Source organism: Morus notabilis, unplaced genomic scaffold (assembly GCF_000414095.1).
Source record: "Morus notabilis unplaced genomic scaffold, ASM41409v2 Scaffold498, whole genome shotgun sequence".
Lineage (NCBI taxonomy): Eukaryota > Viridiplantae > Streptophyta > Magnoliopsida > Rosales > Moraceae > Morus > Morus notabilis.
In genome coordinates this window covers 408329-424044 of record NW_010358720.1, presented here as the reverse complement: position 1 = coordinate 424044, position 15716 = coordinate 408329, and the positions used below count along the sequence as shown (strand labels likewise).

General features: G+C 37.3%; 1 protein-coding gene and 1 long non-coding RNA gene across 4 annotated transcripts; one reads left to right on the top strand and one right to left on the bottom strand.

Moving 5' to 3' along the window:
- Positions 1–884: 884 nt before the first annotated feature.
- On the bottom strand, positions 885–2268 carry LOC21397067. The gene is made up of 3 exons (XR_002901737.1): positions 1652–2268; positions 1333–1517; positions 885–1197 (listed from the first exon to the last, which is right to left on the bottom strand). It is a non-coding gene; the product is annotated as an uncharacterized LOC21397067 (long non-coding RNA).
- A 703-nt stretch (positions 2269–2971) lies between these two features.
- On the top strand, positions 2972–12726 carry LOC21397066 (paladin). Of its 3 annotated transcripts, none has more exons than XM_024162394.1 (19): positions 2972–3419; positions 3552–3671; positions 3843–3914; positions 4114–4184; positions 4304–4403; positions 4476–4574; positions 5638–5764; positions 6480–6613; positions 6703–6762; positions 6945–7180; positions 7802–8231; positions 8597–8920; positions 9399–9995; positions 10120–10293; positions 10820–11050; positions 11154–11437; positions 11607–11891; positions 11987–12109; positions 12227–12726. In XM_024162394.1, exons 1-19 carry the CDS (start codon positions 3270–3272, stop codon positions 12357–12359), a joined length of 3750 nt encoding a protein of 1249 aa, XP_024018162.1. In that variant the 5' UTR covers positions 2972–3269; the 3' UTR covers positions 12360–12726. The 3 variants fall into 3 exon arrangements, with proteins under 3 accessions (XP_024018162.1, XP_024018163.1, XP_024018164.1); XM_024162395.1 differs by having other exon boundaries at positions 12199–12255; XM_024162396.1 differs by lacking the exon at positions 2972–3419 and having other exon boundaries at positions 3597–3671; positions 4125–4184.
- The last annotated feature ends 2990 nt before the right edge of the window (positions 12727–15716 follow it).

Below are 15716 nucleotides of genomic sequence, written 5' to 3'. Positions count from 1 at the left end.
CCGCTTCTTGTCTCATCACCTAAATCCGCAACTAGTTCTGTCACTACTATCACGACTTATGATCCAAACTATGACACGAATCCTTGCTCCAAACGTAAAAATATAAAAAAATCAATCAAATCTGCATCTTTCATTTTTAACCATTAGAATAATAGAAATGCCTTGGAGATGTTTTAAGTGTTTTTTTTTTTTTTTTTGGCTAGTAATGCTTTAAGTGCGTGAGAATAACATATATTAGTACTTGAGCATATTTTTCTTTGGGTGAATAAGGCCTCCAATTAGAGGAAAAAATCTATTAAATTGAGCCGAAATCGACCAAGGTGCAACTGAGGGTCCGAAGACCAAGAACTAGGTATACAAGCAGACTCAAAGAACCTTATCGAGAGTCCATGCACCGATCGACGGAGCTAAACAAAACTCTAACCCTATACGGAGTTAAACTCCTACAATCAATGATCCTAATGACCATGGCAAAGAACCCTACCTTAACCAACACCCGACTCAAGACACCACCTAACAAATCAAGAGGCATGGGGACACCATCCTTTTTTTTTTTTTTTTTTTTTTTTCCTCCTTTCCCTAAAGTTTTATATTCTCGAATTATTGCTCGAGTTATTTCACACCGAGCTGGGCATGAAACTTCATCTACATAGTACATGCATAAAGCAGCAAGTTTTCATTTATTTTGGGCGCATCTCATTGTTATGTGAGGCTCCATTACATTCCGTGGAACAGATATTTACACGGAAAAGTGTTAAATTTCATCACTGTTTGGAGTATCCCTGTTGTTTTGTAAGGAGCAAAATACTATTCATTTTCCCAGAACCACCGCTATTTGGCAACTATGAAGCATAAAAATAAATAATAATAAAAAAAAGCACGTGTTGAACCAATCAAAAGCATATAACTATATGCAAGCAAGCAAAATACAAAAAGCTAAGCTGCATATATACTTCAGTTCAATGACGCACATTTTTGTTCATGTTTCTCCACTTATCCTTCAAATCGACCAGTGGGAGTGAAGAAAAATCCAACTTTTAACAACAGCAATTGCCTTGACACGGATGGACAAGGAATTAAGTTGGCTGGCATTGCAATTTGCAAACAAACAAGACAACATAACATTTGCTTACCGCAGTCCTGTCTCCAAAATCATCATGGTGGGTAGTCCAGATGTCCTTCCACCTGGGACCAAACCTTTATGACAAAACCAGAATCGTGAGCATAAATTTGCTTTCAAGATTAAACAAACAAACAACCAATAGTTCATGAAAAAAACATAACACCCAGTGATAACGATGCGAAAATCGCGAGATTAAAAGAAGCGCATACGATTGAACAGCAGTCCTTAAGATCTCTTCTTCATGTTAAGACCATCGTTTTTTCTTTCCTCTCATTCTAGTTTCGTTCTTGTTGATCTTCGGCGGAGAAACAGTCTTTCTCTTTGGGATAGGCCGGCGAGTTCCATGGTTCTGGTTGGCAGTTGTTTTAGGCGAGTTGTCAATTGATTCATTCCACTGTAACAAAGAATATCAGAGTTGGACTGCGCAATTTTGCATATAACGCACCATTTAACCAACGACAGAGATTAATTTTAAAAAAAAAAAATTAAAATTAAGATACGAGATTACTGAGTAGACGTTTTACCGACCTCATGTGCATGAGCAGCATGAGCAGTAGTAGTATTATGTTCCTTCAAATTCGGAGGAGCATCTTTGGATTGATTATCAATTCCAAAACCATAATCAACATCAAAATGTTGAGATTGAGATGGACTTGGCTCTGCCTCATCGTCTGCTTGATGAATTAGTTATACTTATACCAGCGGAGGCCTCCTCCAAATAAACACAAATACGCGACAAAGCATCGTTCCTGGTATTCATTCTACAAAGCTTTCTACAAACATCCTCGTCCTCGAAAACAGAGTTAAGCTCGTCGCGGCGCTTCTTGAGCCCGTCCGACAGGAGTTGACTCCTCCCAAGCCTCTCCAACCGTCCGATTCTCCCTTCCCCTCCCCAAATATGATTCAACGCCTTGGAGTACTTTTCCCGAGGCTTTCCCCCACTGCTCACCAGGAATTTCACCGTGCATTCTAATGCCACCATACAGTACGCTGCTCTCATTGACTCCGGAATCGCATTCCTTTGAGTCCTTTCCAGATTCTCCAGAATGCTCTCGCTAACGCAACCATCGGAGGCCTCGCTTTTGATTTCTGCAAGAAGCACCGCCTTGTTGGACGAACGACGTCGTCGGAGATCGGCATCACGCCCAACGTATTCCGGTCCAACCCCCCTCCTTCCATTACTTGTTCTGAGGAAGTTGAAAATTTCATCAAAATTCCCGGAAGAAGCTTCTCTAGAATCTGGACTAGGGTTTTTTGTTTTTTGTGTTTAACTTCAATAGAAAGCGCATTTCCAGAGGGGGAAAAAAAGCAATTAAATTTCCAGAAGAAGAAAATACAGCGAATGACGGGAAAATGATAAATAGAAAGGGAGAGAAATCCAAACCTATGGGATAGAAAGAAACGGGTGCAGCAGAAGGCTGGAGCCTGGAGCTATTCCGACCAGGTGAAGCCAGAGTAGACTAGAGTTTGGAGAGGGAGAATCTATAACAAATGTAGAACAATTGAAGTTGAAGCGGGAGATAAGAGATGTGCTGAGCTTGGGCCTGTCTTTTAGAGGTGTCAGAAATATGGGCCGGGCTTTCGTGAAGTGAAGTAAGGATGGGTTCGAGTGTGGCGATGTCCCATGATTAGAGAGAAAGCGGGCCCAAGCGTCAGCAGGGCGGAATAGGGATGGTACGATGATGAGATCAGAAGAGATGAGATCAGAGGCGGTGAAAAGAAAAGGAAGAAAGGAAGAATATACACTGTTTTATCCACTATCCAGTATATAAAAAAAAAAAAAAAAAAAAGAGGAGGAGAGAGGATAACAGTTTTAATAATAAATCAGAGAGAGAGAGAGAGAGCGATTTTCACGTTGAGGTGGTGAGGATTGACTCTTGAGGGAGAGGGGCATGAGAATGAGAAATTCGGCCTCTGGCTCTAGGCCTCTGCTCTGCAAATTAACTATTTATATATAGAGATATATGTGTGTGTATTATGATTCAATTAATGTGTTGTGTAATAATGTAACTAGTATAAGTAGAAGAGTAGTAGAGAGAAGACATTGGAGACAAAATCTATCCATTTGTTATTTGTTGATTTGTTAGAGAAAAGATAACATAAAGAAAGAGAAGATTGAGATTGAGAGTGAGAGAGAGGAACGGAGATGTCAGAAGCTGAAGCAGCCAAGGCAATAGTGAAGGAAAGAGGAGGAGCAGTGCTTGGGAAGAAGACGATTCTGAAGAGCGATCACTTTCCTGGCTGCCACAACAAGCGCCTCTCTCCTCACATCGACGGCGCTCCCAACTACCGTCAGGTCTCCTCTTTTTCTTCTTCTCTTTTCCTTCCCTGCCCACTAATTATCGTTAATTTTAATTTCTCTCTTCTTTCTTTCTTACTTTACTGATTACATTCCAATATTATTGCCCAAAAAAATACTAATAATTAGGCAGAGTGTTTACATGTCCATGGAGTTGCAATTCCTACCATGGATGGGATCCGCAATGTTCTCAATCATATTAATGCCAAGACTTCCCGTCTTCTTTGGATTAGTCTCCGCGAAGAACCCGTAATCTCTTCACTTCTTCTTTCTTCATTTCATTTCTATACTATGTATCTCCATTATTATGTTCTACTCGTCATTCATTGATATTATTAGCTTATTATTATTCATTGATATCATTGATCATGCCTGCGTTTTGGTTACCAATAATAATCTTCTTTTCTTTCCTCCAAACAGGTAGTCTACATTAATGGCCGTCCTTTTGTTTTGCGTGACGTGGAAAGGCCCTTCTCGAACCTTGAATACACGGTATGCTATAAATAAAGTAGAATTACCACTGATTTTGAATGCCTCTTGATCCTAGGCAAAATCTAGGCCTTTCTCATATTCTAGTGGCATTCAGCAAATATTCATAGTTGTGTTGGGAAGATGGACCAGCAAATATTAACTACCTATCCTGTCCTGTCCGTGGTATTTTGTTATTGATTATGGGCTTTATATGAACAAGGGAATCAACAGGGCTAGGGTTGAACAAATGGAAGCTCGACTTAGAGACGATATCTTCGTGGAAGCTGCAAGGTATCTTTCTTTTATTTACTTGCATTGTATTATCAATAGCCTCGTTCAAATATACAAGGGTCATCTATCACCTTTGGTTCGAATGTCATCAAGTTTTACCTCCGAATTTGACGTCACAGGTATGAAAATAAGATACTCGTCACTGATGAACTACCAGACGGACAAATGGTGGACCAATGGGAACCGGTGTCTCGTGATTCTGTGAAGACGCCACTCGAGGTATCTCTAGTGGAACTTATTTCATAAAAGGAAAAATTTAGAACAAGCCCAAACTTCTATACTTTGACATAGGTGTACGAGGAATTGCAAGTAGAAGGATACCTTGTTGACTATGAGCGTGTTCCAATAACTGATGAGAAAGCACCGAAGGAGTCTGATTTTGATATTTTGGTGAGTTTAATCTTGTTTTCCATTCATGAATTTTCATAGAATAAGAAATTATTCCATGACTAATTGACTAATTACATCATCTTTTTTTCTACTCACTTCTCGATATGTATCTTTTCCGTAGAAAATTTGATTGGGAATCAAGTTCATCATTCGCATCTTAGCTCCTTGAAGAAACCAAGCACAATAGTGAATATAATACCATAAATAAGGTCTAAGGGAGATAGATGTGGGATGTTCTTTATCTTTTTCTCTCTTAATTTTTAATTTTGCTTTTCTCTCAATATGGGATTGTTTAATATTGCCTGCTTTTTTCATTGAGTTAATGCAAGTTTCACATTTCTTATCCAACCAAAAAAAAAAAAAAAAAAAAGAAGATGACATGACTGTTTTGGTGAAGGCAAAAATAAATCTCCTTTCTGAAGAGGACTGAGAGTTTTTGGGTTTTGAATGTTCAAGTTTAGTACTTTTTTGTTTCTTTTCTTTTCTTTTTTATCTAATTCTTTTGGCGTGAGAGAACTTGATTTAGAACTAATCTTGTTGTTTTCCTTTGTGTTTTTTATTTTCTGTAGGAGGACTTCTCCTTTTTTCTTTGTTTTGTTGGTTTTTCTTTAGTAATATGCATTCTTTCCTAACCAAAAAAAAAAAAGACAAAAACAAAATAGAAAGAAGACCTTCCTTTTTACTTGTCATGTTGTTGAGGCCGGGAATGAGACCTTGGTATTGTGAGGATATTGAATATTCTACTAGGCATTTGCAGAAAATCACTTATTGTATTACATTCCTTCTTGCGGCAAGTATTACAAAGTTTGTCTACGATGCATTCGTATTCTGTACATATCCTTGGCTTAGGATGCAATGGTCAAGACGTACAAATCATGTCAAAACTGCTCAAAACTTATATTACTTACTTTAACAACAAAATCGAAACAACGAATGCCTTTCTATCAGCGAACTGCATTGCGCTCATGCCAACAGTTTTTCTTTCAAATCCTTTTAACGGGGTACTCTAGTAATTTCTGAAGTACATTTATTGTTGTTTATGATCTTCATTCTCTGTTCTTAGGTCCATAAAATTTCTCAAGCTGATATAAATACGGAGATTATATTTAACTGTCAAATGGGACGTGGACGGACTACAACGGGGATGGTGATCACAACTTTGGTTTACCTCAATCGGATTGGATCTTCTGGTAGCTTTCCCAATTCTTTTCTTTTAGTATTTTGTGTACTCAGAAGAATATGAAGTTCTTCATCAACGTATCAAATATTTTCAATACCATGAAAAAAATAACCATAGAGCAGGAATAAGGTTATTGCATAGTATTGACATTTGACGTGGTAGTAGAAATTTTATTTCTCTAGTTCTTTATTAATATAGTTTTGGGAGACATTGAATAGATCCCAATTACAAGACCATTCTACCCTTGCTATGCAACTGGGGACTGAAATGTTGGTTGGTTTTCTTCCCAGTCTTTGTGCATATACATTTATCCATAAATAAGCTTTTTGAGTTAATCTTTTTCTAGAAAGATTTCTGTTTTTATTTCTGAATGAGGCTTAGAGTTTTATTTTTGGGGCATTTTTATTTCTCTAAAGAAAGAATTTGCTTTGTTGATTGTTTATGGGACAACATGAAAATTTGAATTTTGAAACGTGCTTACAGTCTTGCGGCAGGTTAAAAGAAGCTAGTCGACAAAATAGGTATTCCTCTTTTAAAAGATACTTAGGGGCGTCTCAAATGTTATTAACTTGTATTATTCACTCTTTTTTGCTGGAATACTAATATTAGCCTGTTTAAATAAGTTTTATCATTTGATTTTTCTCTTTTGCTTCACCTTTCTTCTGTTATCAATTGGCATACCAGTCAGTCGCTATGACAATGTTGGCCTGTCGTTGCATAAATAGGTATTCCAAGAACCAACTCAATTGGAAGAATTTCTGACTCTGCTGCTAATGTAACTGACCATATTTCAAACTCGGACGAGGCACTTCGTAGAGGAGAATATGCCGTCATAAGGAGCCTAGTTCGGGTACTAGAGGTATACTTGATATAATCTCTTGTTGTACTGATTGAAAATTCTAATATTACTTAAATAAACTTTTTTATCAATAACTGGTATGCTTTTAGGGTGGTCTTGAAGGAAAAAGACAAGTAGATAAAGTCATTGACAGATGTGCCTCCATGCAGGTATAGCTCTTCTGTCTCATGCACTTCGGGTTCTAAAGTCTATTCCAATAAGAGATCATCTGATATTATTGTTTCTCCCAAGCAATATGTTGCCTTCATTCAATGCTTATTCTTACTAAATTCTTTAAGTCGTAAGAGTTTGTTGAACTAGTGATATCTGATTATTTGAAACTAATTTACAGAACTTGCGTGAGGCAATTGCCACTTATCGCAACAGTATTCTACGTCAACCAGATGAAATGAAAAGGGAGGCATTGCTATCTTTTTTTGTAGAGTATCTGGAAAGATACTACTTTCTTATATGCTTTGCTGTCTACATTCACTCGGAAAAATCAGCCCTTCAATCTAGCTCCCTCGATAATGTCAGTTTTGCTGACTGGATGAGAGCAAGGCCGGAACTTTATAGCATTATTCGCAGGTATATAAATTGTAAAGGCTCTCATTATGTAATAGTAGGATAATCTTATTAATCCCCTGAACTTAGCGCACTTTTTCACTTTGCCCCAAATTTGGACAACTGTCATTCGCTACCCTTAGACTTCCAGAGCTAGCAAATTTGCTCCTTTTGTTACTTAAAGGGATGGCAAAGATGACGTGACACTAAATTTGAAAGGACAAATTTTGCAAGTTCCCCTGAACTTCAAAACATAGTAAATTTGCCCCTTTTGTCACTTAAATGGACAAGAAAAACTGATGTGACGCTGTATTTGAATGATGAAAACTTAATTTAAGATAATTAGCTATTGAAATCAGTAATAATAAAAACTACTCCTAATACTTCGCCTGGCTGCAAACACTCCTTCTGGAACCCTGCCTGCCCCCATCCCCACTGTTAACCACCCTTTATTTCTCGCGACCCAACTTTAATTTTTTTGTTTGAAAGTGGAAACAGGGAAGAAAAAAATATGTACAAGGGTTACCTGGAGGATTCCTGTTGGTGATCTTACCCATTTTTCATCTGATTCTTAAGAAGTTATATCACATCCTAGGTGGTCTCATTGTCTTCATTGGTTAATTTATTTTCTGCAATTGGGTCCAGACTACTAAGGAGAGATCCCATGGGTGCACTTGGGTATGCAAATTTGAAGCCATCCCTGATGAAGATTGCTGAATCTACTGGCGGTCGTCCTTCTGAGATGGGTATAGTTGCTGCCTCGAGAAATGGAGAGGTTTTAGGAAGCCAAACTGTTCTGAAAAGTGACCACTGTCCTGGTTGTCAAAACCAAAGTTTACCTGAAAGAGTGGACGGTGCCCCTAATTTCAGAGAAGTTCCTGGTTTTCCAGTTTATGGAGTAGCTAATCCAACTATCGACGGAATACGATCTGTTATAAAGAGGATTGGCGGTTATAAAGGTGGTTGCCCAGTTCTTTGGCACAACATGAGAGAGGAACCTGTTATTTACATCAATGGAAAACCATTTGTGCTCCGTGAAGTTGAAAGGCCATACAAGAACATGCTTGAATATACGGTAAATTCTCTAAAATTCCCTAGATTTATTCACATGACATTAATTACCCAAAAAAAAAAAAAAAAAAAAGAAGTCCTGCATGAAGATTATTGTGCCCGTGCAGCATGTGCTGGACCAGTGCATTGATGTTCCATATCTGAAGAAAGAAAAATATAACTATCTCAAGAAAGGGTTCGAGGAATTCAATGAAAAAGAAAGCACAATAAATAAAAGAGAAAAAGTTCATGGGTGTCCAAGATTAACATGGCACGCCGCAACCTGTTGAAAGGGTCAAAATATGGTACAGCAGTGTTACTGCAGTTGTGGGAGCAACCGCCACACAACTTTTGGAGACACTAAAAATAGGTGAATTTTTTTTTTTCAAGGGTATTGATCGCGAGAGAGTGGAGAGAATGGAAGCTCGACTGAAAGAAGATATCCTGAGAGAAGCTGAACATTATGGGGGTGCTATAATGGTCATTCATGAAACAGATGATGGGCAAATATTTGATGCCTGGGAACATGTGAACTCTGATGCCATTCAGACTCCACTTGAGGTTTTTAAATGCTTAGAGGCTGATGGTTTTCCTATTAAGTATGCACGTGTACCTATAACAGATGGTAAAGCTCCAAAAAGTTCTGATTTTGACACATTGGCGATGAATATTGCTTCTTCTTCCAAGGATACTGCTTTTGTTTTTAATTGTCAGGTTAATGTTTTAATTTCTTCTCCTCCTTTTCTGTACATGCACATTGTGATGTTCATTGGCTTTTGCAGGTCAATCTACTGTATTTGTTTCTTCCCTTTGTTAAAGTATTAAACTATTGTTGGCCCACCTCCTAACAGCTTAAGCTTTTGGGATGGATTAGTAAACTAACATGGTATCAGAGAGGGAGGTCCTGAGTTCAAACCCCCGTAATTACACTCTTTATCCCCATTTAAATTGTCATCACGTGTTGGGTCTTTAATATATCTCGGGCTTAAATATTCACGTGTTGGGCTTTCCAATTAATTTACCAACACGATTGCCCATTGTCCAGCTCACACGTGAGGGGCAGTGTTAAAGTATTAAACTATTGTTGACCCACCTCCTAACAGCTTAAGCTTTTGAGATGGATTGGTAAACTAACACCCTTGTCTTCTTCTATTCTTTGTTTCTTTCTAAATGTATTATTTTTAAATCACAGATGGGCAGAGGAAGGACAACCACTGGCACTGTAATAGCTTGCCTTTTGAAACTTCGAATCGATTATGGTAGACCTATTAAAATCCTTCTTGACAGTATGACCCATGAAGATGCCGATGGTGGATCATCAAGTGGCGAAGAAACAGGAGGTCCTGTTGCTGCATCCGATGTTGCAAAAGTAAGAATTGAAAAAGAGCAGGGTCAAAGCTTTGGCATAAATGATATCTTGTTGTTGTGGAAAATAACAAGACTATTCGATAATGGGGTGGAATGCCGGGAAGCCTTAGATGCTATAATTGACAGATGTTCTGCTCTGCAGAACATACGCCAAGCTGTTCTTCAGTATAGAAAGGTATTCAATCAACAACATGTTGAACCCAGAGTAAGGAGAGTAGCGCTGAACCGCGGAGCTGAGTACTTGGAGCGCTACTTCCGTTTGATTGCTTTTGCAGCATACTTGGGAAGTGAAGCATTTGATGGATTTTGCGGACAAGGAGAATCAAGGATGACATTTAAGGATTGGTTGCATAAAAGACCGGAGGTTCAAGCAATGAAATGGAGCATAAGATTAAGGCCTGGGAGATTTTTTACCGTTCCTGTAAATACCTCATGCTTATTGATATAGGGCCTCTTTTTTTTTTTTCTTGTTAGTATTTCTTTAGTGGATTTTCTTGTTTGTATTGGCATGTATATAGCTGGATCTAATTTGTTTTCTAATTCAGGAGGAGTTGAGAGCACCATATGAGTCCCAGAATGGGGATGCTGTTATGGAAGCAATCGTAAAGGCCCGTAATGGCTCTGTTTTGGGAAAAGGGTCTATACTGAAGATGTATTTTTTTCCTGGCCAGAGAACTTCTAGCAACATACAGATTCATGGTGCACCACATGTTTACAAGGTACGCTTGCTTGCATGTGTATAAATTTCAAAAATTATTTACGGTTCCTATATTACCATTTTATGGGGCAAGACCATGGTTTTGTCTCTAATGCCATCTTTAGCAAAAAAGCTTTCGTTATTATGTTGTCTAATAAGACAGGTAGAGAAGTCCACTGTACCTAAAACAGAAATTTTTGAAGATTCAAGAGATTAAGTTATGGAATCTATTGTTCTTGCATCTCAGTTCAATATTAGATGAGATCAAAATTTCTTTAAATATATCAATGTTTGTGTTGATGAGATTTCTTTTTGCTTGTTCTTATGAAATTTTTTTAGAAAAACTAGTCACATCAAGATAATCGTATTGGAGGAGCACTCTACTATTGAATCCACTCGTATCTGGCCCTTTTATATATTTACACTTTAATACGAACAGCTTATTATGTAACTGTTTCAAGATTAAGTTGCATATATAAGGACTTATTCTGCCGTTCTCCCACCCCTCTCCCTTTTTTTTTTTTTTTTTTTCCTTTTTCTTCTTTCAGGTGGATGGATACCCTGTATATAGTATGGCAACTCCAACAATCGCCGGTGCCAAAGAGATGCTATCATATCTAAGCGCTAAGCCCGAAGCTGAAGGATTTGCAGCTCAGAAAGTGATACTAACAGATCTGAGAGAAGAAGCAGTTGTTTACATTAATGGAACACCTTTTGTTCTGAGGGAGCTAAATAAACCTGTTGATACACTAAAGCATGCGGGAATAACTGGTCCAGTGGTATCCCATTGAAACTTTTCTCCTATTTTACATACCAAAGTTTCTAAGTGAGCCCCATTCAGTTTCTGACCCCTTTTTATTTTTATTTTACAATCTAATGCAGGTGGAACACATGGAAATGCGCCTAAAAGAAGATATATTGGCTGAAGTTAGACAGTCAGGTGGTCGAATTCTTTTACATCGTGAAGAATATAACCCTGCACTAAAGCAATCCAGTGTGATAGGATACTGGGAAAACATCTTTCCAGACGGTGTGAAGACGCCTTCGGAAGTATATACTTCTTTGAAAGGCGATGGTTACAATATTACATATAGGAGAATTCCATTAACAAGAGAGAGGGAGGCATTATCTTCTGATGTTGATGAAATACAATACTGCATAGATGAGTAAGTATCCGATATCCTAGAATAAGTTTAAGTATGGTTCTTGAAAATTGACTCAGTGGGTAAATGATTTCTATGGAACCCGAGCCGGGATTCTTAAGACACTATGTTGGATATTCATTTTGAAAAATGTTTTTGCTCGTTAGAAAGCTGAAGCAGCTTTTGTGTATAGTTCTGCAGGATGTTACCTTTTTGTATCACACACAGGATTTGGAGGAGTGGCATATGCAATGGCTATCATTTGTATTAGAATTGGTGCAGAGGCAAACTTCTCTTTGAAAATTCCAACATCCTTGGCTAGTACAAACTGGTTATATAGTGCTGAAGAGGAGTTGTCTTCTCGGGCTTGTAACGAAGAAACGCTCAGGATGGGAGATTATCGTGATATCCTAAGCCTTACTAGGGTTCTCGTGTATGGTCCAGAAAGTAAAGCAGATGCTGACCTTGTCATTGAAAGGTAAGTGTTTTATTTTCTCTTCTTCTAGGGAGCTAATCTATCTGTTGGGCGTAATGGAAACGTTGGTGCTTAGGTTGTTTGTTGTGTGTAAAAAGGTGTGCAGGTGCAGGACACTTGCGGGATGATATCTTTTACTACAGAAAGGAACTGGAGAAGTTTCCGGACATCGATGATGAACATGGAGCATACTTAATGGACATGGGGATCAAGGCTCTAAGGTGCTTGTTTATTTGATGACGTTTCTTAAATTCTCCCTCTCACTTTGCACTGCACTTGATACGAGTTATTGCTTTGAAACTTCTAATAGTTAGTTGTGTGTGTCAATTCATGCGCAGGCGATACTTTTTCCTCATAACGTTCAGGTCCTACCTCCTCTGCACTCCTGCAGCCAATACGACATTCGCGTCATGGATGGAAGCGAGGCCTGAACTCGGCCATTTGTGTAATAACCTAAGAATCGACAAGTGATTTCTTTCCGTCTTTCTAGCTATTGCCTTATTGTTTATAGGGAATATCTTGGCATTTTTATGTACAGCCTATTTACTAAGTTCTATATGCCAATTGCTATTTAGTATTTGCTATTTGTAGCCCCTCTCAGTTTTCTACGTCCCAGCTAGTAGTATCATCCATATTTCATGGCCATGTATTTATTTTCCTTTGCAGTTTATACCCTATGGCTGTTAGTTCTCGTTTGAAAGAACCGAAATATAGAAGACTAGTGCCAGAAATATGTTGAAGTTTTTCTCTTTTCTTCGCTCTTGTTGGTTTGTTTATTGCCTGATAAAAATATTGGGAAGGAGCGGTAATATAGATGAGCCTTTGCCCCCTTTTGCAAGTGTATGAAGGAAAATGACATTAAAGGGAACGGCCAATATATATATATATATATATATATATATATATATGAATAAACAGAACGACAACAATGTAAATATTCGACTATGAAGGAAAAAACGACAAGGAATTTGAATACATAAGAGGAGAGTACACACACAGCAAGACGGGTTTTTTTTTTTTTTTTTATTTAACAAAAGGACTGAAAATTTAAAAACGGCAATCATCTTGATAACGACAAAAGATAGGAACGATATCAATTGAAAACGCCAAGAAAATACCACAGAAAATTAAAAACGACATTAACCAACAAGGACAATAACAGTGAAAAACGACGATAAGTACAAAAGCATTAAAATGAAAACGACAAGGAATGTAAAAACGCTAATACATATTAAAATGATTAAGAATGTTGTCATGTGAAATCAACAATAAATGAGTACGATATAAAGTTGGGAAGCTTTTACAGTAGACCAGCCCTATCGCAGTTGATCAGATTAAAATCATATTTATTAAAAAAGTATATAATTTCTTATATAAAATCTGACAATTAAAAATAAAAAATTATTAATAATTTATTTTTTCTAATCTTATTATAAAATCTCCTTATAAAGTTAAAGAGAGAGATCAAGTGATCACGAAACACAATAAATGAAAATAGAAAAACAAAATAAATGCAAAATTTTAAAGCAACAATATATGGGAATACGACAATAATAAATAATAACAAAAGAAAAACATCATCTAAAAACAATTAGTGTTGGAACTTTAGGCACGTGGGCCGGCTTGAGGCTTGAATTTTTTGGGCTTGGCGGGCAGGGCCAAATGCTGGCCCGTTCAACTCTATTTTTTAGGCTCGGGCTCAGGCATCCCGAAAATGGATAATTCGCCGGAGCCTGCCGCCGTGATATCGCCGTCAACCGCCATCCGTCGAAATTTTTTTAAATTTTTTCAGTCAGGCCCAAACGGCCCGAATTGCCCGAGGCCGACCAACGGTTTTATTTTTAACCATTGGTGCCCGATCCAAGCCCAAACTGCTTGAATCCAAGGGCTATTTTTTTACCGTAGCCCGATTTTTGGCCTGAGCCTGCCCGAACCCGACCCAAAAAAAAAATGAATTTGGGGGGAAAAAATCAAATTTTTAACCCAAACATTGTCCTATAAATACCCTCATCCCCTACACATTTTACTCACCCAAACTCTCTCAATTTCTCTCAATCTCTCAAATCTCTCTCACAATGTCCTAAAGCTCTCTCTCTCAAATCGCTCTTATATTTTATTATGGATTCTTTTAGTTATAGTGGTATTCCCATTGATGCTCAACACAATGTGAAAGAAGGGCAATTTTCCACTAATGAATTTATTACGTAGAAATCTGTTAATCCGAGCCCTGGTGGACGTACTAGAGGTCGTGGTCGCAATGGTGGTGGGCGTGGAGAAGCGGCGAGTGTAAGTGCTACTACGTCTGCAAGTGTTGCAACCTCTAGGAGGAAATACAAGCGCACATCGACAGTTTGAGATCACTTCGACACAATTGAAGAGATGGACAATGAAGGTAACACTAAACATATAGCTCAATGTAAATATTGTTTATCTAAATTACAAGGTGATATTATTCACGGCACAACACACTTGAGAAGACACGCTAAAAAGTGTCTTGAAAAGCTTAGCTAGTCCGGCGGAGCCGAACTCCGCCAAACACAAGTATCTTTAAATCACGCAACCGGTGATCTAACCACTTAGAAATACAATCCGCAAGTAGATCGTATGGAAGTTGTGTGAATGATAGTTGCATTAGATCAACCACTTAGTTTTGTAGAGCATCCTAATTTGAAACGATATATTAAAGTTGTACATAATCCTAATGCACAATTCACTTCAAAAACTACACTTAGGAAAGATTTGTTAAACTTATTTAAAAAGGAAAAATAAACATTAATAAACCTTTTACACTCGGCTAGCGGTTGCATTGCGTTAACGGCATATATTTGGTATGCCATTGCCAATAAACATTATTTAGCTGTAACTGGACATTACTTTAAAAGATTCAATTTAGATAAGAGCATATTATGTTTTAAATGTGTTTTAGGATCGCATAGCACTGATTTAATATATAATACAATTTTAAATGTAATTGATGAATTTAGATTAAGAGATCAAGTAATGGCTATTGTTGGGAATAGTGTCCTAGAAGCATGAGATGTAAAAGGATATTTATTATTTATTTAATAAAAGAGTTTATTCATCATTTTATGTGCATATATTTATGAATATCAAATAAAATTCCTTGATTATTTATGTAACCTTAAACATGGTATATAAGTGTTGTATACGAGAGGATAATGTTTAAGGATAATAATCAAAAGTAATTGTTCATAATGAATTTAATTAAAGTTCAGAATCTTTAATTAAAAAAAATTATAAATACATGTCATTCCCATTTAGAATGGAACGGTGTTATCCGCACTGTTAATATGGCGAGATATTGAATGAGTGTATTTCGCATAATGAGATTATGTGGAACATGGACGCAGACACAATATGAATTTCTAATAATTTCCATTAAGCATAGAAATTCTAATTGAGTCTACCGATGGTCATATATAGGATGATCTTAATCCTGAGTTCTTAACAAACTCCTATTTATGGATTTATGTCTTTTGATTTACTCGGTACGGATTCTGAGACCCTGAATCCTATTCCTTGTATTTTGGAGACATACTGAAATAGGTAGCTGGGAATGTTATTATACGAGATGGAATCCATTCCTTCTTGAGAAAGAAGCAGATAAATAATTCTCTTGAGTGTTGATTCGGTACTTGGATTAGTAAGAGCGCTCTGGTTCATGAATGCGTTTTATGAATCACTATCCATTAGAGAATCAATGGTACTCAAGGATAAAGATGTAATTAGAGAGGTTAACGGATTCTACCTGACTCTAATTATGAATTATTTATGGAGGATTGATCTATATGTAATGACTATATCAAA